At 44.8% G+C, this 25,689-nt stretch overlaps 1 protein-coding gene across 7 annotated transcripts in view; it reads left to right on the top strand.

The window, feature by feature from the left end:
- Nucleotides 1-25,689, top strand: part of SLC35F4 (solute carrier family 35 member F4) — a 395,994-nt gene that overhangs the window by 335,229 nt on the left and 35,076 nt on the right. For all 7 annotated transcript variants that reach the window (XM_077464441.1, XM_077464444.1, XM_077464443.1 and 4 more), the window contains one exon: nt 11,468-11,687. In XM_077464441.1, coding sequence (XP_077320567.1) covers nt 11,468-11,687 — 220 coding nt within the window. The remainder of the gene's footprint in view (nt 1-11,467; nt 11,688-25,689) is intronic.

Raw genomic sequence — 25,689 nt, 5'->3', positions numbered from 1 at the left:
CATTAAAAAACATTGGCCCATACTTTTGAGGCACAACACTCTAGCCAGTCTTTTCCCAAAGCAACCCAGATTCATCTATCACAGGGCCCCTGTTTTAAGGAATAGGCTTTCACAAAATGTCTACAACCCTCCCAAAAAGATCTGTACTTTCCTTGATTCAGCAGGCTTTTACCACAGTAAGCCCTTGTACACACGGTCGGAGATTCCGTCGGAATGTTTCCTATCTGACCGTTTTGTCGGATATTCCGACTGTGTGTGGTCTGCATCGGACTGTTTCTGTCGGAATATCCGACGGACCAAGTTTTCCAACTTGCCGGTAAAATTTTCAGACAAAATGCTCCTATCAGACATACTCCGATCATGTGTAGCCTACTCCGACGGACAAAGTGCCACAAATGCTCAGATCAAATTCCTAGGCCAAAGCTATTGGCTACTAGCCTGGACATAGTCCCGTCATAACGAAATAACGTCATCACGTTATGTACAATCGGATTTTCCGACAACTTAGTCCGACCGTGTGTATGCAACATCACTTCCGGACCTCTTACGAAATTAATCCGTCGGAATTAGGTTGTCGGAATCTCCGACCGTGTGTACAAGGACTAAGAGGTGTAAGGCATGTAAGACAACTAATATAGTTAAGAGGAAGGTACAGACCTTTAGATCTTCAAGTAACGGTAAACAGTTTGAGCCAGACAAGTTCATTTCTTGTGATTCCACCCATGTTACCTACTTGATCTCCTGTCTATGCGGGCTCCAGTATGTGGGACGCACGACCAGAAACCTGGGGGACAGAATAAACAAGCATTTGAATAACATAATAATGATGACAAGTGCCTGCATCAATGGTTACATCTTTACATCGCTGGTAAGAGTCGTCTATATGGGTGGATACATATTAATACATCTTTCTGCTTATCTGAAACCTGTCATGGGTGTCTGATGAATCTGATAAGTAGGATGTTTGCCTAAACTTCTAAAAAACAGCACTTTCTATTCCTGTCACTAAATTTATTTATCACTGTGCACTTGATTGAAGAATCGTCGTGGTGGCTGTTTTCTTTTTTTTTTTTTTTTTTGGACTTTTGGACTATTGAAAATGTATATTACCATTTAAACATTATTTGACAACACTTTTTTATACATTTTTTTTTTTTTGCATTTTTATATTTTCAATATTATTTGTATATTTGAGCACAGTATGAAATGAATTATTAATTTTCCTTTCAAAGATTACATGTTGACACTCCATTAGTAGCCTCCTGCTATGTCTAAATGTCTGTTATGTAATACATATATAACCACAGCAGTGTAGATTTTTTTTTTAATATTTTCCTTCAGATTTATGTTTCAACTGTTAACACTTTAAAGAGAATCTGTTAGGGGACCTCTGCTGAAGAACTGTTTAAAGGGACACAGAACTCTGAGGAGGTGTCTCCCTGGGGTTGCTTGCAACATATCAGGTACTAATTCCATCTTTGTATCTAATTCAGTGAATGATGAAACCTCCCTGGAGTTCTTGAAGCTGAAGTGTAGCTATTTTTTTCTCTACAGTTTCAGTGACCTAACTTACCTTCAGTGAAGTATGTTACACATTTTGCAGGCTGCTGGAACCTATAGAAATCTTCTCTGCAGTATTCCCGGTCCTCTTCCTGGCACTGAACTTTTACTGTGATGGTTAATAGCTTTGAGTACTCGGGTAGAACTGCATTAGAGATGGTCTGATGGGGACCCACTTTCCTTCTCCATTGAGTAGAGTTATTTTTTTGTTTACACAGAATGTAACCAGGTCTCTTAATAGGCGAGATTTGGATGATTTACAGAATCCTCTCCCACTCTACACGACGCTGGCCCATCCGCACCTGGAGTATGCCGTCCATTTCTGGGCACCAGTCCTCAGGAAGCATGTGCTGGAACTGGAGAGAGTCCAAAGAAGGGCAACAAAGCTAATAAAGGGACTGGGAGATCTTAGCTATGGGGAAAGACTACAAACATTGAACTTATTCTCTCTTGAGAAGAGACGCTTAAGAGGGGATATGATAGCGAATCGATGTACAAATATCATACTGGTGACACTAGTATAGGGAAAAAACTTTTCAGTGAAAGGGAATTTAAAAAGACACATGGCCTTTCACTAAAATTGGAAGAGAAGCAGTTTAACCTTAACCAGTTGCCGACCGCCGCACGCCGATGTACGTCGGTAGAATGGCACGGGCAGGCATAAGGACATACATGTACGTCCCTTGCCTCCCGCGGGTCGGGGGCCCTATCGGGCCCCCGCCCGGTGCCTGCGGCGGTCGGTTTTCGTCCGGGAGCGATCCGGGACGAGGGGGCGGCCATTCATTCATGGCCACCCCCTCGCGATCGCTCCCGACGAATAGAAATCCCCGGTGACATCACTTCCTCTCCTGTAATGTAAACACAGGAGAGGAAGTGATGTATTCTCTCCTCCGTGTCGGTATTTTTCGTTCCGACACGGAGGAGAGCGGATCGGTGAGTTGCACCAACACTCTACACACACAGTAGAACATGCCAGGCACACTCACACCCCCCCTTTACCCCCCGATCACCCCCCCAATTACCCCTGCCCCCCAGTCACAGTGACACCAATGTCATTTTTTTTTTTTTTTTTGCATTGGTGTCATTTGTGACTGTAATAACTGTTAGGGCAGTTAGAGTTAGCCCCCTTTAGTTCTAATGTACCCCCCTAACCCCCCCAATAAAGGTTTAACCCCGTGATCACCCCCCGTCGCCAGTGTCACTAAGGCTGGGTTCACATTGCAGCGGTTTATGAGAACGAATGTGATTCGCACCGCACTGCAGTGCAAATCACATCCGATCTCTGTGCGATTCGAGTTCAGCCATTCGCCACACCCGCCGCACCCGCCGCAAATTCGCACGGGACCCTTTTTTTGGCCCGCAGCAGAATCGGATCGCATGGGTGTTCACACCATGCGATCCGAGTTTGCAGATCGCACTGCGATATGCGAACTGATCTGAGGGTGTCAGTAACATTTCACTGACACTCCCAGCAGTTCGCATAGGGCAGTGTGAACTGCCGCCGGGAGGCATGCGATGCGGGAACCCGCCGCGGATTCGCGGCGTTTCCGCATCGCTCCAGTGTGAACCCAGCCTAATAAGCGATCATTTTTCTGATCGCCGTATTAGTGTCACAGGTGACGCTAGTTAGGCAGGTAGGTATTTAGGTTCGCCGCAGCTTTTTATAGCGCCAGGGACCCCCATATACTACCGCATAAAGCCCCCTGATTGCCCCCTAGTTAACCCTTTCACCAGTGATCACCATATAACTGTTACAGGTGACGCTGGTTGGTTAGTTATTTTTTTATAGTTTCAGGGCACCCGCCATTTATTACCTAATAAAGGTTTAACCCCCTGATCACCCGGCGGGTGTCATTTGTGACTAATAACTGTTAGGGCAGTTAGGGTTAGCCCCCTTTAGTTCTAAGGTACCCCCCTAACCCCCCCAATAAAGGTTTAACCCCGTGATCACCCCCCGTCGCCAGTGTCACTAAGGCTGGGTTCACATTGCAGCGGTTTATGAGAACGGATGTGATTCGCACCGCACTGCAGTGCAAATCACATCCGATCTCTGTGCGATTCGAGTTCAGCCATTCGCCGCACCCGCCGCAAATTCGCACGGGACCCTTTTTTTGGCCCGCAGCAGAATCTGATCGCATGGGTGTTCACACCATGCGATCCGAGTTTGCAGATCGCACTGCGATATGCGAACTGATCTGGGGGTGTCAGTAACATTTCACTGACACTCCCAGCAGTTCGCATAGGGCAGTGTGAACTGCCGCCGGGAGGCATGCGATGCGGGAACCCGCCGCGCATTCGTGGCGTTCCCGCATCGCTCCAGTGTGAACTCAGCCTAATAAGCGATCGTTTTTCTGATCGCTGTATTAGTGTCACAGGTGACGCTAGTTAGGCAGGTAGGTATTTAGGTTCGCTGCAGCTTTTTACAGCGCCAGGGACCCCCATATACTACCGCATAAAGCCCCCTAATTGCCCCCTAGTTAACCCTTTCACCAGTGATCACCATATAACTGTTACAGGTGACGCTGGTTGGTTAGTTATTTTTTTATAGTTTCAGGGCACCCGCCATTTATTACCTAGTCTCACTAGTGTACCCCTAAATTTAGGGGTGTCTACTTTCCAAAATGGGGTCATTTGGGGGGGGTTTGTGCCATCTTGGCATTTTATGGCCTTCAAAACTGTAACGCCCTTAGAAAGCCTGAAGGCGGTGCTTGGTTTTCGGGGCCCCGTACGCGGCTAGGCTCCCAAAAAGTCCCACATATGTGGTATCCCCGTACTCAGGAGAAGCAGCAGAATTTATTTTGGGGTGTGATTTCACATATGCCCATGGCATGCGTGAGCAATATATCATTTAGTGACAACTTTGTGAAAAAAAAAAAAAGTTTGTAATTTTCCCGCAACTTGTGGCAAAATATAAAATATTCCATGGACTCAACATGCCTCTCAGCAAATAGCTTGGGGTGTCTACTTTCTAAAATGGGGTCATTTGTGGGGGTTTTGTGCCATCTTGGCATTTTATGGCCTTCAAAACTGTAATAGGTAGTGAGAAGTGAACTCAAAAATTTACGCCCTTAGAAAGCCTGAAGGCGGTGCTTGGTTTTCGGGGCCCCGTACGCGGCTAGGCTCCCAAAAAGTCCCACATATGTGGTATCCCCATACTCAGGAGAAGCAGCAGAATTTATTTTGGGGTGTCATTTCACATACGCCCATAGCATGTGTGAGCAATATATCATTTAGTGACAACTTTGTGTAAAAAAAAAAAAAAATTTTTTTTTGTCATTATTCAATCGCTTGAGGCAAAAAAATAAAATATTCAATGGGCTCAACATGCCTCTTATCAATTTCCTTAGGGGGTCTACTTTCCAAAATGGGGTCATTTGGGGGGGTTTTGTACTGCCCTGCCATTTTAGCACCTCAAGAAATGAGATAGGCAGTCGTAAACTAAAAGCTGCGTAAATTCCAGAAAACGTACCTTAGTTTGTAGATGTGACAACTTTTGCGCAAACCAATAAATATACAATTATTGACTTTTTTTTTACCAAAGACATGTGGCTGAATACATTTTGGCCTAAATGTATGACTAAAATTGAGTTTATTGGATTTTTCTAATAACAAAAAGTAGAAAATATCATTTTTTTTCAAAATTTGCGGTCTTTTTACGTTTATATCGCAAAAAATAAAAATCGCAGAGGCAATCAAATACCATCAAAAGAAAGCTCTATTTGTGGGAAGAAAAGGACGCAAATTTTGTTTGGGTACAACATTGCATGACCGCGCAATTACCAGTTAAAGCAGCGCAGTGCCAAAGTGTAAAAAGACCTCTGGTCATTGACCAGCAAAATGGTCCGGTCTGAAAGTGGTTAAAGGAATTGTAAAGTCAGAAGGTTTTTTATCTTACTGCATTCTATGCAGTAAGATAAAAGTCCTTCTATGTACAGCAGCTGCTCTCAGCCCCCCAACACTTACCTGAGGTCCCTCTCTGTCCAGCGATGTCCAGGAGTGCCTTCCAAAATTCTCCTTCCTGATTGGCTGAGACACAGCAGCAGCGCCATTCCCTTCCACTGCTGTCAATCAAATTCAGCTAGCCAATCAGGGGAGAGAGGTGCGGGGCACAAGAAAGCTGTGACTCTGCTCAGGTGCCCCCATAACAATTTGCTCGCTGTGGGGGCACTGAACAGGAGGGAGGGGCCAGGATCACAGAAGAGGGACCCAAGAAGAGGAAGATCTGGGCTTTTCTGTGCAAATCCACTGCAACAGAGCAGGTAAGTATACCGTGTTTATTATATTTATAGGGAAAAAAACAAGCCTTTACAATCACTTTAAACTACGTAGAGGGTTCTTTACTGTCAGAGCAGTACAGATGTGAAATTCTCTTCCACAAGCAGTGGTATGAGTAGAGTGTCGATAGTTTCAAAAAACTATTGGATGGGCACCTTAATGATCACAACATGCAGGCGTATAGGATGTACTATTGACATAAACACAAGGGCACTCACACACCATAGGTGGAACTGGATGGACTGGAATCTTTTTTTAGCCTTACCTACTATATGTAACTCTTCCAGTTTCAGAGATCATACTACCTTCAGTGTAAATAGTGAAATATTTTTTCTTGGTGGAGGATAGGGGAAGGGGAGAGTTCAAGCCAGACTATCTCCAATGCAGTTCAGCCCAAAGACCCAAAGCTATTAACCATTGCAACACTAACATTTCAGCACCAGGAGGAGGACTGGCATCCCTGCAGAGAATATTTCTACAGGATACATTAGCCTGCATGATATGGGACAGAAAACAGGTACTTATAAGCTGAATTGTTCATATTTAGAAGGTACTGTATTTCTGCTAACATTGACAAAAGGATCCTTTAAAACCTTCCCTCCCATAATGATTCCCTTAATTTATCAGCCACTGCCTGTTGCAGCATGGAATGTTCCAATGGGCTCTGCACTCCAAGCAAGGTCTGCTTATCTGGTGTGGGCGAAATCTGGGGAGAAGATGCTCCAGCATATTGCATGATCATCTTCCTGTGAGATTTGGTCTACTCAGCATTCCCTGGGATTTTGCCATAGGATGATGTCACGGGCATAAACCAGGGAAAAATATAACAGCTATTTTGTTCCCCCAACAGAATTTTTTTGCAGTTTAATCCAGCATTTTAGCAAAATGAAAGGGCTCATAAAAAATAAACAGACCTTGCTATTTTAGGGCAAAGCCACTTTAAATTTAACACAGAAATGCTGAAACTGAAATCTTTGGAAGATCTGACACAGTATATAACTTTCCTACCCAGGGTCACTGATAAGCCAGTACAACTGGTCCTGTTGTACCGGCCCCAGCTAGCAGGGGGTCCGGACAATCTGACAGAGAAGAGTGCATGCAGAATAATAAAAAAAATGTCTTCAACTTCTGGGTCCCTCTCTGTAGATTTTCTTGTGGGTGTGTGGGAGGGACTATTTCTTGTGTTTTGGCTGAATGTCACTTCTGCGGCCGCTCTGCATGTCAGTGCTGGCTCAAGTACCGGCCTGCCTTCCCTGGCGGAGTGATTTATTTCTCTCCACTCATCCATGGGGAATCTCCCGCTGTGTCATGGAGCTGGGGTCTGAACTGTTCGGCAGCCCTGCACTCACTGTAACAAAGCCCCGCCTCCTAGACTGTGATAGATGGAACACTGATCCAATGCCGGGAAATTTAATCAGTGTTCCGTCTATCACGATCTAGGAGGCGGGGCTTTGTTACAGTGAGTGGACGGCTGCCGAACAGTTCAGACCCCAGCTCCATGACTCAGCGGGAGATACGTGCTCTGTGTAATCAAGGTATTGGCGAGGCTGCATATGGGCACAGTAAGGGTGCAGATGGGTACAGTGAGGCTGCAGATGGGCACAGTGAGGCTTAATTCATGGCACAGTGAGGCTACATTGATGGCACTGGTGAGGCTGAAGATGGGCACAGTGAGGCTGCATTGATGGCACTGATGAGGCTGCAGATGGTCACAGTGAGGCTGCATTGATGGCACAGTGAGGCTGCAGATGGGCACATTGAGGCTGCAGATGGGAACAGTGAGGCTGCATTGATGGCACATTGAGGCTGCACATGGGCATAGTAAGGCTGCAGATGGGCACAGCGAGGCTACATTGATAGCACAGTGAGGCTGCAGATGAGCAAAATGAGGCTTCAGATGGGCACAGGGAGGCTGCATTGATGGTACTGATGAGGCTGCATTGATGGTACTGATGACGCTGCATTGATGGCACCGATGAGGCTGCAGATGGGTACAGTGAGGCTGCATTGATGGCACCGTGAGACTGCAGATGGGTACAGTGAGGCTGCACTGATTGGAACAGTGAGGCTGCATTGATGGCACATTGAGACTGCAGATGGGCATAGTGAGGCTACATTTATGGCACAGTGAGGCTGCATTGATGGCACTGATGGGGTTGCAGATGGATACAGTGAGGCTTCATTAATGGCACTGATGAGGCTGCAGATGGGCACAGTGAGGCTGCAGGTGGGTACAGTGAGGCTGCAAATGGGCACAGTGAGACTGCAGATGGGCACAGTGAGGCTGCATTGAGGCTGCAGATGGGCACAGTGAGGCTGCAGATGGGCACAGTGAGACTGCATTGATGGCACACTGAGGCTGCATTGATGGGCAGTGGTGAGGCTGCATTGATCTGCTCATCTGATTGTATCATGTCTGCAGTCTCTGACCATCTCTTGTATCATGTCTCCAGTCTCTGACCATCTCCTGTACAGTGTCTGCAGTCTCTGACCATCTCTTTTATCATCACAGAATTTCTTTTGGATAATCAAACTTATAACTGGCTGGAGAAATATAAATATCACTTGAACACAAACCTGCACTTTGTTTCAAGGCGGGTCTGGGGAGGGGCCAGGGGTGGGGCTGAAGGGGGCCCCGTCGAGTAGGCTGTATGGGGACCCATGTTTTCTATCAGCGGCCCTGCTCCTACCCTTTACAGAAATGCTTACCATTCAATTATACTTGTGCTTTAATATCATTTAACTAAAGTTCACATACTGTAACTTTTTGTTGTAAATGGTTGCATTGTAAAAGGCAATTATTAGAATATTGGAACCGGGTTTCAACAGGTTAACTGCTTAAATGTATTATAATTATAAAAAACTGTGCAGGTCAGTGTATTTGATTGTTACATTGCTGTTGGTATAGTACAGCACTAGGACAATACTTAGTCAACATTCAGTACTAGGGGGATACTTAAATCAATGGCTTTTTGGGCTGTTAATGTAAGATAAGCCATAGAAACTATTCAGCTATACTCAGATGAATCAGCTATAGCCACGCTCTTTGTTTTGTCTTCCTGATTAATGAGTCGGTTGCTCAGTAGAACTTGGTAACATCTATGACTGTGAAACACATGGGGTTGTTTTAATAAAGGCAAACAGACTGTGCACTTTGCAGTTGCCCTATGCAAGTGCAGTTGCTCCAGAGCTTAGTAAATGAGGTAAGGCTTCACTTTGCAAAGAGTACCCAATCATGTGCAAGGAAAATAAAAAAAACAGCATTTTTGCTTGCACATGATTGGATGATGGAAGTCAGCAGATCTTCTGCTCATTTAATAATCTCTGGAGCAACTGCTCTTGCAGAATGCAACTGCACTTTGAAAAGTGCACAGTCTTTTTGCCTTTAGTAAATCAACCCCATGGTGTGCTTGTACTTGTCTGAAAATATGTGTAGAAATTGCATGATTGTCACTGGATTGGGAGAAGGACTTATATAGGCCCAAGCTGACCTCTTCAACAGACACATCTCATCACAGAATCCATACTGGTAATTTCGTGATTTACTGTTGATTATATTATCAAACTAACCATGGGCTAATATTGTTTGGTATTCTCATTGTACCTTTGGGTTATCTTGTTTTAAGACCTAGAATAAGCTGACTTGATGAAGATTCAAAAACAATTTAAACAGAAATATATGCTGGTGAATGGTCCAAATGCATCTGGTTAAAATAATTCCCCTAAAAGAAATTTACCTTCTCTCATGAGCTTTTCGTCCCTTCCAAAATGACCACTTCTCCTAGCTTATGTCTTGAAGACTTCTCTTGTGCTTCTATCTCTTTCACATGGTATTGGACATCTATCAACTTTAGAGGTCTTTACCCACTTAAAATAAAGAATAGCAATAATATACATAATATTTTTTATAATGCTCATGAGTTACCCAGTACACATTGAACCTGCAGATGGTAGAATGATGGCAACACACACACAAATACATAAAAAGTAGGAATAAGAGTCCCAATGTAAAGAAGGAGCAGATCTAACATGCATGGAAAACTTGACCTACAGCCTTATCTACAAGACAGCTACTGCTGCACAATCTGCCATGCATCTGATTGGCTAATTCTTTGCATTGGGACCTCCTGCTGACTTCCTTCTCCCTGCAGCACACAGTAATGCCTTAAGGGGCAAGGAGATCAGATTGACACTCAGAGGTTTATGATTCCCAATGGACTTTACATTCTGTTACTGACCCCTACTGACACCTTGTGTGGGAGGGTTTTACCGTAATGATCAACGTTCTACTCTAGTAGCAAATTCAAAAGTCTGGGCCCCTTCTCCTCCATATAGTCCTTAGTATATAGAGTTATTTAGTTTTAATCCAAATGTTGCCATATTTTTTATCTTCTCATGATAAGTCAGGCTATATTCATGCTAATGGTCCCAGAAAAGCACCTTAACCAATCTACTGAAAGCATGGTATCACTCAGACACAGACCTAGCAGGGAAAATTCATAGTTATATTAATTAAATCTAAATAGGTTTGTGAATAACTCGAACCTCATAAAAAAAAAAAACAGAGACATTGACAGTTTAGTACATGGCAGGTTAGCTCCCTGTAGGCATTGAAGTGCTGTACCAGCTTATATCTACACTCACAATAGAGAAGGCTGTTCACCCGGAAAAAAAAAAATCCTCATGGCTCTTCTTTTAACCAGTGCCTCAGTGCCTAGAATTCTGTTTTTAACCATAATACCACATCATACACTTTTTTTTTACATGGTTGCCCCCAAATCAAGATTATCCTGAGAGATTACATTGTATTTCTCATTGTAAGTGTACTTTATAAGTGCCTTACTTCAATACATTATACTTACAAAACAGTGCAAATTCATTGTGGGCAAAAGGAACTGCCATTCCATTTACCCACCATTCCACCTTGTGCCATGTGCCAATCATTACCCATAAATATTATGTTTACCTGAATCAATAATTCAGATGTGTATTTATTTAAAAGAATGACATGTATTTTAAATGCAAGGTAAGTTCCTGAATTTGACATTGTATGTTATCTCTTGTACAGCAGCACTTAGACTGGTAGAGGGAGGGGCAGTTCTAGGAGCCAATCAGGTCTGCTATATGCATGTTCTGGCAAGGAAAAGCAGTAGGGAGCAGTAGGGGGGACTGCTATGCTTTCTCACTGCCCAACTACAGGCTAAGGGCAAGAAGGGGACCTAGCCCTCATTGTTTAGCTGCAGCTAGGAAAAGTCATGTCCCTGACCTGGCTCTATTTTGAAGGACCATGTAAATCTTATGACTGTGTGGACAAACATATAAAAATCCTTTGGCAAGTTAAACATTATGCATTATGTATTTATATTGAGTATTTAGAAATTAGCCTGGAGTTAAGCTTTAAAGTAAACCTGTTACAAACCAAGGCAGTTCATACCAAGCATATGATGAAAACTGCATAAGCAGAGGGCACCTTCAGTGAAACCTGTATGTGAAAACATTCACTAGATCCAAAAATATAGTCAGCTGAGGGTGTAATAAAAATGGCAAGTTGTAAAGGCCGCATGCAAGTGTCTGATCTACCAGCAATGTATTATGCGACAGTAAAAAACATTTTCTTTTTACTCTTCCGCAGAGAATGTAGCCGAATATTTGGGGAAGATGGTTTGACACTGAAACTCTTTCTTAAAAGGACCGCTCCTTTTTCTATCCTATGGACTTTGACCAATTACCTCTACTTATTGGCGCTCAAGAAACTGACAGCCACAGATGTGTCAGCGCTCTTCTGCTGCAACAAGGCCTTTATGTTCCTACTTTCATGGATTGTATTAAAAGATAAATTCATGGGTGTACGGGTAAGGGCTCTGGCCATCTCTCATTTTTACATTTACTAATGTTGGCTTATGGCAGTAAGCAATGTGAAAAGTGCATTGACCCTTATTAATCAATCACAATTTGTATTTTATTGATCTAATTTCAATACAGTGAAATTTCAATGGTTTGCTACAGTTTGCACATTATCATCGCTTCTATCCTATCTACTTAGTAAGTTCAACAATGTTTCCTTGACTACATTTTCATTCCTAGCTTTCTTGATCCTTATTTTCTTCCTCTTTCTAATCTTTCACTTTGTAGCCTTAAAACAGGGATTTCCAAACATTTCAGTATGGGGGCTGCATTGTATACTTTACAAATATTCATGGCACAATAATAAATCTTATATTATAAATGAACAAATCAAATTTAAATGAATGGAATTCTTGGAATTTATTGTAATCAGCATGATACGATTTAGAACAACAGAAAAAATCTTCAGTAGAATAAAGCAAAGAAATTCCCAAAAAACTTGAGCCCATCAAAGTCCCCTTATGTCAGAGTCCCGCTTTAGGGGAATCCCCATATGAGTCTGCTAAGTAGGCTGCAATATAATAAATGTTTGTTTATGGGTTTAATACCACTTTAATATGTGCTGTAGTAATGTGTAGTAAAATGTTTCTTTTACTGCAACGCACAAGTGAAAGGCCAGCCTAAATGAAAATTAAAAAACATTATGTTGCCATGAATAGATTGTTAGCTTTCATTGCAAATAATAATTATAATCCCCACAGTAAAGACTTGTTTTTTTTTTGTTTTTTTTTATACTTTATTTTTTTTGGTTAAAGAAAAAGTACAAAATTACACAAATAAATGTAAGACTGTGGGACAGTATGACATGAGGATGTTTTAATAATAGACAAAAAGTCTCATATAAAACAGCCATAAAAACAGAGGAACTATAAATGTAAACAATAACATGTCAACCTAAAGGAAAGCAAAGTTAAATCAGCAATTGCCATGTCCCATGCAGGGTGGTTGCAAAAGCCGGTGTTGCTATGCTGCATAAAATTTCATGTCAACATATAGGAAAGAAAAATTTAATCAGCAATTGCAACATCCCATACAGGGTGTTTGCAAAGGCCGGTGTTACCATGCTGCCATGTGGTAGTAGCAAAGTACCAGTTGCTAGAAAATCAAATACAAGAAGTTAAGGATACCTCTATCATACAATATAACAGGTAACAAATGGAATGGAATGGAAGATAAACAAAAGTACAGGGCATAGTATTAGGATGGTGGGTCAGTGTAGAAAGTTATTCTGGGGATGGTGGCGGGAAGTATGGAATAAAGTTCCTGAAATTGCATGTATGAGATGTACAGCAGTGTAGCGGAGTTTGGCAGGTATGGATGAAGGAGAGTCCTAGAAACCAGTGTTATGGCGGAGTCCTCATAATATTTCAAAGCATTCTCAGTCCATCCGGTAGCGGAGAGAATAGTTCGGAGTCCGATGTCCATGTTGTCAATAGGGTGTGAAAAGGTTATTTAGATTTGAACTCCACAAAATTGTTAATGACTGCCAAGTGATACAGGTCCCCGATAGATCAAATGCCAGCCAGACTCATCTCTGCAAGGATATAACAGGAGAGAGCAGTTCCAGTGACTGTAGTGGCAATAGACGAGGGAGATGTTTAGGGATGCCTTTACTAATCTGTATGTTGATAAATCAGACTCGCAGAGTAGTTGTGACTGTACATAGGAAGAAATAGTGAAGTCTGGGGCAAAGTAATAAGGCACTCATTAGGGTTGAAGAGCTTCCTGCTCTATTTGTGTCCAGGTTGGTGCTGCCAGGTCCACTAGAATCTGGTTTGGCCAAGGATGACCACTCTATAATACACTAGGACATTAGGGACACCTAGTCCAGCCTGTGATGCCAGGAATACTAGCAATGAACTGTGTATATGCGGTTGTTTTGTGTCCCATATGAATGAGCTTGGGATAGGCCGTAGTTTCTGAATGTGTGGGCAACGGGAATATGAAGGGTCCTAAACATATACAGGATATGTGGCAAAAGGGAAATTTTGGATACAGCTAAACAGCCATACCAGGATGCCTTGGTTAGATGGAGGTCCTGACAGATGTGTACAATCTCCCGAATAGAGAATTATAATTAATATTAAAGTGTTTGTAAGCCTCCCCTCCCTTACCCTTGTAGCACCGCTCCGAGCAGTGCACACATTACTGCACACAAGCACTGCCAGCCCCACAGCTAGCATAACCTGTACTATATACTGCATGCCATTTTTTTTAAATTCATCTTCTAAATACCTTATCTTTTTGCCCCGATCAGCGGTCACGCAGCCACCCATCAATCTCTTCCTCTGATGTATACACTAGGGAAGGAGGTCACGTGATCACCAGGCAGAAGTCAGAGGGAGAGCTCAGCCCCTCCCTCCCTAGTACATACATCAGACGAAGAGGGTGATGGGCGGTCACGTGACTGCTGATCGGGGAGAATAAATAAGGTATTTAGAGGATGAATATAAAAAAACAGCATACATTATATAGTACAGGTTATGCTAGCAGTGGGGCTTGCAGTGCTTGTTTCCAAGCACAACTGCAAGTTTCTAGCATAAATTGTAAGGTGGATAGCAACTTAAGGGGGTCAGATATAGAAAGTAGGACATTGTTTGCATAAGGTCCGATCTCATATTCTTCCTGTCCGATTGAGACACCTGAGATGAAAGGGTAGGATTGGATGGAGGCTGCTTATGGTTCCATCACCACGGCAAAAATAACTTGCGATAGAGAACATCCCTGTTGGCTGTTATTGGTTATGACAAATTGAGTGGATAGGAGCTCTGAGGTCCAGACTTGTGTAAAGTCTAAGATAGCTGGCAATATATTGCCTTCAAGGCCAAATTTTACTAAGACCTTCGGCTGCTCCCTCCACAGCCCAGCCCTCCAGTGAGTGAGGAGGGAGCAGAGCAGAGAGCTGCTGACTGACAGCTCAGGGAGCCCTTAGAACCTTGCGATCGACTGTGTTAGATTGCTCGGTTATCAGTCTTAGAGGCATCTGGGGACAGATGCAGCATCGGAGTGATGCTGCATCCACCTAGGTAAGCATGATTCATACTAACATACATCTCTTTTAATGGCTTCCAGCTGAAAATCCAGTGCACTTATTGTAGGTTGTATAGCATTGATTAATGGCTTATATGTAATGTTTGCTTTAAAAGGTAACAGTTTTTCATTTTTTACCTTATTCGCTAGTTTACCTTTTCTCAAAGAGAAGTTCTTTGTGTAGCAGAAAAACTTGCATTACCACAACACAATGGTGTTAATGGAGCCTAATTAGGAGCTGTTAAATCCACTAACTGATTTTTTGCTGTTGTGTCACTCTTCACTCCCACAGTGTCATGCTGACTGACCTATTGTACTATGGAATAACCATCTATTTTCTTGGATTAGATTGTCTCAGGCATGATGAGGAAGAAGACTGGCCACACTAATTAATAAAACCTTCCTACATGAAGTTGACTGCAGGATCTATAGAAATACCAAACATTATTTTTTTTTTAAACAGAAAGATATTTTTTTTTCTCTTAAATTTCATTGCGTTAATATTATGTGGTCAGGTCAGATGAAAATTACATGTTGCAGCGTTCTCTTTTTCTGTGTTCTGAATTTCTGTATTTTCTATAAGAAGCTAAGATTAAAAACACAAGGACATGACCTCATCTAACAAGTTCAAAACTAACCTTTGAAAATATTATTCTGGCAGTGCTTTGGACCGCCTTCTATCATAGGCAGTAAGTCAATCAACTGTGAAACTGGATTCACACCTATGTGATTTTAGTGCTTTTTGCATTTTGTAGATTTAGACAGGTTAACCCAGCAGTTAACCAGTTACACACACACAGTAGCTGCGCGTGGAAACACAAACCGCAACTGTTCACATCATCCTCGATTAAAATATCTGTATCACTTGCTATCTCACCCAGACAGGTGACAAAGTTTGCACTACAGTAGCATCTGCAAAGAGGTAAAATTCTTAATTTCCAGTTAGAACAATCAGAGATTCAGCTTAGCAATTTTTAAATATTGTTTTAATAAAAAGAGAAAGAAAAAACGATGCAGGAAAGATATTGCAAAACAGACATAGCAACAGTAAAATAAATGGATTCTAAAAGTGAAAAATACTTCAATGTCAAGCGTCTGGTCTTTGGTTCAGAGTTTGGATCACTTGCAGACTAAGGCTGCGTACACACGTGGGGACTGTTCGCTCAACTTTGTCCGCTGAACAGTGTTTCAGCGGACAGTCCGCTCGTGTGTGGGCTTTCAGAAAACGCGCCTTCTTATAGCTCTTTTAGAGGCGGTGGCCCGGTCTTCTGTCGCCGCTGTCGTCGCCGCCGCCTTCCGTTCTTCTTCTTCTTCATCTTCTTCTTCTTCTTCTTCTTCTTCTCCAGGAGATGTTGACACGTCGCTCTCTCCGGCCGGAATGGCAGAGCCGCGCTGCGCGGCCACTTATATAGTGACAATGGGGCGGTGTCACATGGTATATGTCACATGGGTTGGTCACATGGTGACCCCGCCCCCTTACGATGTCATAGTCCCCATGTGACATCAACCCATGTGACCAACCCATGTGACATATACCATGTGACACCGCCCCATTGTCACTATATAAGTGGCCGCGCAGCGCGGCTCTGCCATTCCGGCCGGAGAGAGCGACGTGTCAACATCTCCTGGAGAAGAAGAAGAAGATGAAGAAGAAGAAGAAGAAGAAGAAGAAGAACGGAAGGCGGCGGCGATGACAGCGGCGACAGAAGACCGGGCCACCGCCTCTAAAAGAGCTATAAGAAGGCGCGGTGGCCCGGCAGAAGAACCGAAGAGGGGGACAAGACCCCCGAAGTCGGGAGAAGAGGCCGGCGGCAGGGAGGAAGAAAGCCGGACTCCTCCGCTAGCAAAAGAGCTACAAGAAGATAGCGGAGGAGTCCGGCGAGAAGACCCCCGAAGACGGAAGACCCCCGGAGCTGTGCAATAAAATATTTTATCTCGTGTGTTGTGTTTTTTTTTGGGTACTTTTATTTTACAGGTGAATGGGTAGGGGTACATTGTACCCCATACTCATTCACATAGGGTGGGGGGCCGGTATCCGGGGGCCCCCTTATTAAAGGGGGCTCCTGGATTCCGATAAGCCCCCCGCCCGCAGACCCCGACAACCAACGGCCAGGGTTGTCGGGAAGAGGCCCTTGTCCTCATCAACATGGGGACAAGGTGCTTTGGGGTGGGGGGGCCGCGCGGCCCCCCCCTTCCCCAAGGCACCCCCCATGTTGAGGGCACGTGGCCTGGTACGGCTCAGGAGGGGGGGGGCGCGCTCGCTCGCCCCCCTTTCCTGGCCGGCCGGGTAGCGTGCTCGGACAAGGGTCTGTTGTGGACTTTGGGGGGACCCCCACGCCGATTTTTTTCGGCGTTGGGTTCCCCTTTAAGTCCATTCCAGGCGGCGGAGCCCGCGACGTCTCCGTCGCGGGCCCCGCCTACCTTGACACGCGCTCGAAATGAGCGGACTGTTGCCTCGTGTGTGGGCGAGTCCGTTCATTTCAAAAGTTGCGCGGACTTAGTACGACGAACTTAGTTTGCCGTATTTGTCCGCTCAAAAAGTGCCGTGTGTGGGCGTGTTCGTTCATTCAAACGTTTGAGCGGACTGTTTGACAAACTTAGTTCGGCAGACAGTCCCCGCGTGTGTACGCGGCCTTAGTCAATCTGTTGTAACATTGTCACTGCCCCTCATAAATGACTGTTACTTATCCTTAATAATTACCATTGGTATCTTCTTAAACATTTATATAACCACTTTTATGAAGGTAACGTCATTACAGCAGAAATTGTGGAATATGTATAACGGTTGGCTATGGGAGTTACATTTTTTGGTCAAAACCCCCTGGATCAGGGATGTATATTACTAAACTGCATACCAAACTATTTAGAACAGGGCCTCATCAGAAGTCTTTTGCAGAACCTGCTAGTGGAGGTTTATGATGTCTAGCCTTCCTTTTATTTAAATCTGATTGTTTTCATTAAAGACTTGCAAATTCTAGGGAAAATGAGAGTGGCTCAGTGTTTTTACATTAACTAAAAAAAAAACAGTAATAGCCGTTTAAAACATGTCCCACTGACCTCTGTAGCTGTAGGCATTGCAGAGAAATTCATCTTCAATGCAGCAGCATTCTTATCATCATCTGGCATAAACATCATCCTTCAGAGGTTTTATTTTGGCCGTTTCCTGCACAGGGCACTGGACACTTGTGGCTGTCTAGCGGGGAGTGCACTGACCTCATCATGTCAGCATGAAACAAACAGTGAAATTCCTGCCTGTCAGTGCTCCTTGCTGCCCACTTTGATCAGCTCCACTCTTGCATCATGTATACTCACACATGGTATTAGTATGGGAGATTTTGATCCTGAAGGTAGTGATTAGAAGAGCTGCTGATGTGTGGAACAGTACCATTGTTTGCACATATGGCAAGGAAAAGTGGCGGCTGGTGGCAATTTTTTTTGGGGGGGTGGCAAACAGTGCACCCGCCATTCCCATCCCCTCCACCCCCAGTTGTGTTGGTCAGTCGGTCTGTGCACACACCTCAACCATGGGCGGCTTCCCTGGCTCTCCTCTGCGGGCATCAGAAGTGGGCATCTCCTTCCCCTGCTTGGCGGCCTCCGTCTCTTCCCCCTCCTCGCTTCTTGATTGGCGGAGAGGCGATTCAGTGTTAGAATAGCGAATATTCATTTGCTTTTCTAACACACCTGGGTGGGCTCTGAGGGCAATGCTTTGAGTCCAGAGCCCACCCTATTTGTAAGCCTATTAGAGCCTCTAGCTCTAATCAGGTGATTGAAAAAAAAAACATGGCTGTAATTCATGTGCCCAGCATCCTGAAAGGAGCCAGACGCATGAATAGGGAGTGGCGGCGACAATGGAAAGGGGAGGCAGTGCCTGTGTGCACTTAATGGACGGGCCACCTCTGGCAGCGAAAAAAATGTCCAATACTCATAGGGGTTGATTTACTAAAGGAAAATAGGTTGTGCACTTTGCAAACTGAAGTTGCACTCTGCAAGTGCAGTTACTCCAGAGCTTCACTTTACAAAGAATACCCAATCACGTGCAGGGAAAATAAAAAAAAACAGCATTTTTGCTTGCACATGATTGGATGATGGAAGTCAGCAGAGCTTCTGCTCATTTACTAATCTCTGGAGTAACTGCGCTGGCAGGGTGTACAGTCTATTTGCCTTTAGTAAATCAACCCCATAGTGTTATAAACATAGCAGGGGGGTGCTTGATTAATACCACAGTGGCAAGCGATCTACATGGAGGGCATTGAACATGGTCATCATTAGCACAGGCAAAAGCCCAGTGCACTCAAAAGCATCAATCAAAGAGTCAATCTGTGCCCCTGTAAGAATTCAAAGGAATGCTACCAGAGGTGGTGACAAAAGACAAGATAAAGTTTCTGAAGACTCCCCCAGGCCTGCCCAATAAACAGCAAAAGAGCGCACATGATTATTTCTGATTTTAAGTGCTGAAAGCGGTACAATTATTTTGCATGGAAATTTGGTGTTTTATATTGTAGTCCTGTAATTCTTAGGAAAAACTCACTTAAATCTGTTCAAACAAAAGTCTAGTAGACATCCCGGGTATGATAAAGTTTATAATATAATAAATAACTATAAATAATTATAACAAATAATAATAAAAATGATTCAATAATGTAATCAAATCCAAAAACACTGAAATATGCTGAGTTGCAGAATTGTCGCTGTCATTAGATTTAGTGTTTGATGACGAATTTCCCCACAAATCGCTATCACTCAATTCTGAAAGTGATTCTAATTTATTATCGCTGTTTTCTAGTTGGTCTAAAATCACTTTTGACATAAAGGGACACTTTTTGGTTGCTATGGACAATCTCCAAATTCCAGGCAGAAAAAACAGTATTTATAATATAAAAGTGCACGCAGGGCATTGCACAGACCACTAGGGACAAAGGGGATGTGTAATTTTTTTATACAGTACTGTAATCTGTATGATTACAGTACTGTGTGTGTTTTGTGTTTTTACTTTTTTGAATTTGGCGCCAATCTCCGCTCCCGTGCGTCGTAACATCGCAGGGAACGAAGCTCAGCGGCACTCGGGCACTGTATGAATCGAGCGGAGGAGCTCGCACACACAGCGCGGAGGACATCGCAGGATCCAGGGGACAAGGTAAGTAACTCTCCCTGTATCCTGCAATGCGATCCCGAGTCTGGCTCAGGGTTACCGCTAGTGGTACTGAAATTCCACCCCGAGCCAGACTCGGGAATACCGCCAGGGAGGTTAAAGGAAACCAAATATTTGGCGATGTCGGCAACTGACGCATTTCAGGGATGCATCCCCTTCCAAGCCAACAAGTGTCCACCTCCTGAATATATATACAAACACTATTCATCCTATTGCTCCACCCCCAATTGGGCTGGGTGTCAGGGCATCAGACAAGGGCAGGGGTCAGAACATTACAAAATAAACAGCAATTTCTAGTTGGATTCCCCTGTCTGAGGAGGGCTGCACCGCCAAAGCATTGCCTTTGAGACTGTACAGACCGTGTGTCTATTCCTGACTGGTGATTGGTCTTTTGAGCACTGGAGAAATCGTTTATTCTATTGCAGCTGCCCAATAAACACATACTTATGACAGTATGGGGGGGGGGTTCCCCCATCAGCACCAAGTGTATTGATGGGGGAATCAGCACTTTTTTTTTTGTTCAACCCGCTGGTTGAATGGAAACAAAATATATAATGAATGGCCTGCCCAACTTTTTATCATCATTAGTTCAGGCGATTGACAGCGCAACAAGTTGTCAGTCATCCCATTACATATGACACCTAATCACATACTCTGAATGCTAAGAGTTAGCCCTTGTACACACGGTCGGACATTCCGACGGAAGATGTCCGATCGGACCATGTTGTCGGATAATCCGACCGTGTGTGGGAATGTCCAACCAACAAAGTTTGAGAGCTGGATATAAAATTTTCTGACAACATAATCCGATCAGACTTTGTCCGATCGTTTGTAGAGAATTCTGATCGGACAAAGTGCCACGCATGCTCACATCAAATGATGAGACCAAAGCTATTGGCTACTAGCTGCCATGTAGTCCCGTCGCAACGAACGAACATCATTACGTTCTGAATGATCGGATTTTCCGACAACTTTGTCCGATCGTGTGTATGCAACACCAGTTTCGGACAAAATCCGTCGGAAAAAATCTGACGGATTTTGTTGTCGGAATGTCCGACTGTGTGTAAAGGGCTAAGGCTTGGACAAAATAACCAAGGCCAAATAAATGGAATACAAAGACTTTCACTCAAAGAAAATGTTCTAAACCAGGTACATAGCGTCAAGCACCTGAGACACATGCCTCACATCTGCTGCTGAGTGCCCTGGGCCCACCCACCTTTTTTCTTCAATATGTCACTAATGCAGATGTCTGCTTTTGTCCTTGACTGCAGCTTGCACAACCTGTAGAACAGAGCATTTTCCTTGGCTCTGTGCCACAGATCTGACAGGTGGGGGGCTGGCTGGTGGAAGGGGACAGAAACCGGCAGGTGCAAAGGAGACCTTATTGAAGAAAAAAATGCAGGTGGTCACCACCACCACCACCTTGCTTTGTGCACTGGTCCAAATCATTTAGTGGAGGGGGGATTATGGTGTGGGGTGGATTTTCAGGGGTTGGCCCCTTAGTTCCAGTGAAGGGAACTCTTAAAACGTCAGCATACCAAGACATTTTGGATAATTTCATGCTTCCAACTTTGTGGAAACAGTTTGGGGATGGCCCCTTCTTGTTCCAGCAAAAGTGCCCACCCATGCACAGCGCAAGGTTCATAAAGACACGGATGAGCGAGTTTGGGGTGGAGGAACTTGACTGAACTGTCCTAATCTCAACCCAAAAGAACACCTTTGGGGTGAATTAGAGGGGAGAGACTGCGAGCCAGGCCTTCTCATCCAACATCAGTGCCCGACCTCACAAATGCTCTTCTGGAAGAATGGTCAAACATTCACATAGACACACTCCTAAACCTTGTGGACAGCCTTCTCAGAAGAGTTGAAGCTGTTATAGCTGCAAAGGTTGGGCCAACTCAATATTGAACATTATGGACTATAGACACACGATCAAATTTTCTCATGTCGAAAGTGAAGAGGTTACTCACCATACAAAAATTCTCGTATGACAGAATGCAACTTCAGAGGTGATGTCATGTGTTGAATAGTTTTGTATGTGTTCTTTCATTTCTGAACATGTGTAGTCTTGGTCTTACAATTTTTTTCCGATGTAAACCTTACTATTTAAGCGAAAATAGGATGCTGAGTTTATGTACGACAAAAATGTTATAGTCTGCACATCTAGCTTTTATCGGACGAAAAATCGGAAAGCACCATACTAACGATCCGAAAATCTGCAGAACGTTCGCCAGACGAAATTTAACTTCCGATTTTCGTATTGTGTGTACAGGCCTTAAGACAGGGATGCCATTAAAGTTCATGTGCGTGTAAAGGCAGGTGCCCCAATACTTTTGAAATTATAGTGTATGTTATGCACTCCTTACCCCTGCACTCTGGTCTTCCTTACCCCTGCACTAGACCCATGATGAGTCTGAACTCCACTGTGTTCAAAAGTTACATCCTCCAGCATAGGATTCAGTGGCGTAACTAGAACCTTCAGGGCCCCGATGCAAGAAACCATGAAGGGCCCCCCTGAACCCCAGCCAGGGCCCTTCCCTCCGAGTCTGGTGGTGGAACTCCAGGGCGTGGTCACAGGTATGACCTTTGTGAGCCCTGTAGTTCCACCACTGGTATCAGTAGTTTTTTTTAAGTGCCCCATTGGGGGACTGTCCTAGGCAGGATGGAGTCCCCGCCCCCAGAAGAGATGAGGTCCTTTTCTCCAGGGCAGATAAAGTAGGTGCCCCCAGGTGAGAAGGGGTCCCTGTCCCTAGGGGAGGTGGGGGTCCCTGTCCCCACGTGAGAAGGGGTCCCTGTCTCCAGGAGGAGATGGAGGGGTATGTAATGGTGTGTGGGGGATGGGGTCCTCTCACTCACCATGACCAAGCTGTAGGCCGCACACTCATCCATGTTGGCCTGGGCTCCATCCAGTGATCAGCATATCTCCCAGAAAGACCTTTCATCATCTGTGTATGACAGGGGAGGAGAGGGGCTGGCAGACAAGGCTGCAGTGTCCTCCAGGGAGCCGGCTCTCATAGTGTGGGCTGGACTCGGGGGGCGGGACTCTGGCTGGGGAGAACAGACATCGGACTGAGCGGCAATGCATGGAGCAGGAGAGGGGTACTCTGAGGAGCCGGCTGAGGACACAGCTCATGCGGGGAATGCACAACTAAAGAGCAGCCAGTGCGATAGTCAAGCATGGAGCTCTGCTAGTCACCCTCCACCTCCAGCCACCCGTGTGCATGGTGCACTGTTACCCCTAGCTGCCTATGCTGCTGTCGGCCATATGTAGAGGGGGCTGCATGGGCCCCCTGCATCACAGGGCCCGGTTGCGGTCGCGACTGCTGCACCCCCTATAGTTACGCCCCTGATAGGATTCAGTATTCAACATTTCTGGGAGTGTCAGAAGCCTGCTTCACCCACTTGCCCCTTCATCACTACAGAACACAATAATTACATAGGGACAGATAGAAAAAACATTGTGTGATCAATAGTCATCTATTATTAACTACATCACTTGGAGTAATGCACCTAGGCAGTTATTACATTTATTTAATTAATTGGGAGGGGGCGGAGGGCAGAACAGAAATTTCAGGGGGGATCAGGGGGACACATACAGTTCACAGCTAGATCCCAGTTGGGGTGGCTTGCGTGTCTCCCTTGTTCCCTCTGGAACAAAATCAGATTTTGATACTCTGCCGACCCCTGCTCAATCTTATTATTCTATAGCAAATAAAGAATTTATTGTCACTAATTTGCTCTGATCAATGGTTTATCACAACCCTTCAGGGCATTAATTAGCATTGTTATGTTATAAATATGTTGTTACATTAACATCGCTGTTATCTTCCTAAATTTTGTTTTTGATAAACCCTACTGAAGGGCTATGTTGGCTCCCGGTTTGGGATATTTATTTCTCCATTGTTTTGTTATTTTGATGAAAAATTTTCAATAAAAATATTGAACAAGAAAAAACATTGTGCACAGCAAGGGGACCAAGCATGGCAGGGATATGCAGACTTCATGGAGGCAGTATCGCTTAAACATAGTGAACTTCAGACTCATCACCTGCTGAAGATTTAAAGTGATTGTAAACCTTTGTTTTTTTTATAACAAACATATCATATTTGCCTCCACTGTGCAGTTCGTTTTGCAGTGTGGCCCCGAACCTCATCTTCTGGGGTCCTCCGACGGCGCTCGCGGCTCCTTCTCTTATCAGATAACCCCCTAGGAGAAGCGCTGTCCCGGAGGGTTACCTTGTGTGTGCTCCCAAGTCCTTGGCTGTGTGTTTTGTGTCATTGTCATGCTGGAATACCCATCCACGACCCATTTTCAATGCCCTGGCTGACTGGAGATTCTCACCCAAGATTTGACGGTAGATCGTCCCTTTGATACGGTAAAGTTGTCCTGACCTCTTAGCAGGAAAACACCCAAAAGCATAATATTTCCACCTCCATGTTTAACCACTTCAATACAGGGCACTTAAACACCTTCCTGCCCAGACCAATTTTGAGCTTTCAGCGCTGTCGCACTTTGAATGACAATTGCGCGGTCATGCTACACTGTACCCAAATGAAATTTTTATAATTTTTTTCCCACAAATAGAGCTTTCTTTTGGTGGTATTTGATCACCTCTACGGTTTTTATTTTTTGCGCTACAAATAAAAAAATACCGAAAATTTTGAAAAAAAAAATGTTTTTTTTTGTTTCAGTTTCAAAACTTTGTAAATAAGTACATTTTCTCCTTCGCTGATGGGCACTGATGGGGCTACACTGATGGGCACTGATAAGGTGGCACTGATGGGCACCAATGTGGCACCAATGAAGTGGCACTGATAGGCGGCACTGATGGGCGACACGGATGGGCGTCACGGACGGACACTGATAGGTGGCACAAATTGGCACTGATAGCTGGCACAGATGGGTGGCACGGATGGGCGGCACGGATGGGCATGGATAGGCGGCACAGGTGGGCATGGATAGGCGGCACAGGTGGGCATGGATAGGCGGCACAGGTGGGCATAGATAGGCGGCACAGGTGGGCATGGATAGGCGGCACAGGTGGGCACTCATAGGCGGCACAGGTGGGCACTCAGGCGGCACAGGTGGGCACTCATAGGCGGCATCGGTGTTATAGTAATGGATGCCAATCAGTGCCAAACAATAATGCATGCCAATCAGTGATGCCCATTGTGGCCACTGATTGGCATCCATTATGGGCACTGATTGGCACCCATTGTGCTGACTGGCACCCTGGTGGTCTAGGGAGGATTATGGATTTTTATTACCTTTTCCCTGGTGGTCTAGTGGTGTCCCTGGTGGTCCAGTGTGGGCATCCTCGGGGGGGCTGTGCTGATAATCGATCAGCACAGACCCCCCCTGTCAGAGGAGCAGCCGATCGGCTCTCCTCTACTCGCGTCTGACAGACGCGAGTGAGGGAAAGCCGATCACCGGCTCTTCCCATTTACACTGTGATCAGCCGTGATTGGACACGGCTGATCACATGGTAAAGAGTCTCCGTCGGAGACTCTTTACCGAGATCGTAGTTGCCGGGTGTCAGACTGACACCCCGCAACAACGATCGCCGCGATGCGCGCCCCCGGGGGCGCGCAGCGGCTCATAATCCTAATCACGTCATATGACGTCCGGTTAGGATTATGAAACCACTTTGCCGCCGTCAATTTGTAATAGGGCGGGCGGCAAGTGGTTAATGATGGGGATGGTTTTCTTGGGGTCATAGGCAGCATTCCTCCTCCTCCAAACACGGTGAGTTGAGTTGAAACCAAAGAGCT

The sequence above is a fragment of the Lithobates pipiens genome, unplaced genomic scaffold (assembly GCF_037356315.1).
Source record: "Lithobates pipiens isolate NorthernLeopardFrog02 unplaced genomic scaffold, aLitPip1_a1.2 Scaffold_30, whole genome shotgun sequence".
Taxonomy (NCBI): domain Eukaryota; kingdom Metazoa; phylum Chordata; class Amphibia; order Anura; family Ranidae; genus Lithobates; species Lithobates pipiens.
This window is presented reverse-complemented; position numbering and strand designations above follow the sequence as displayed.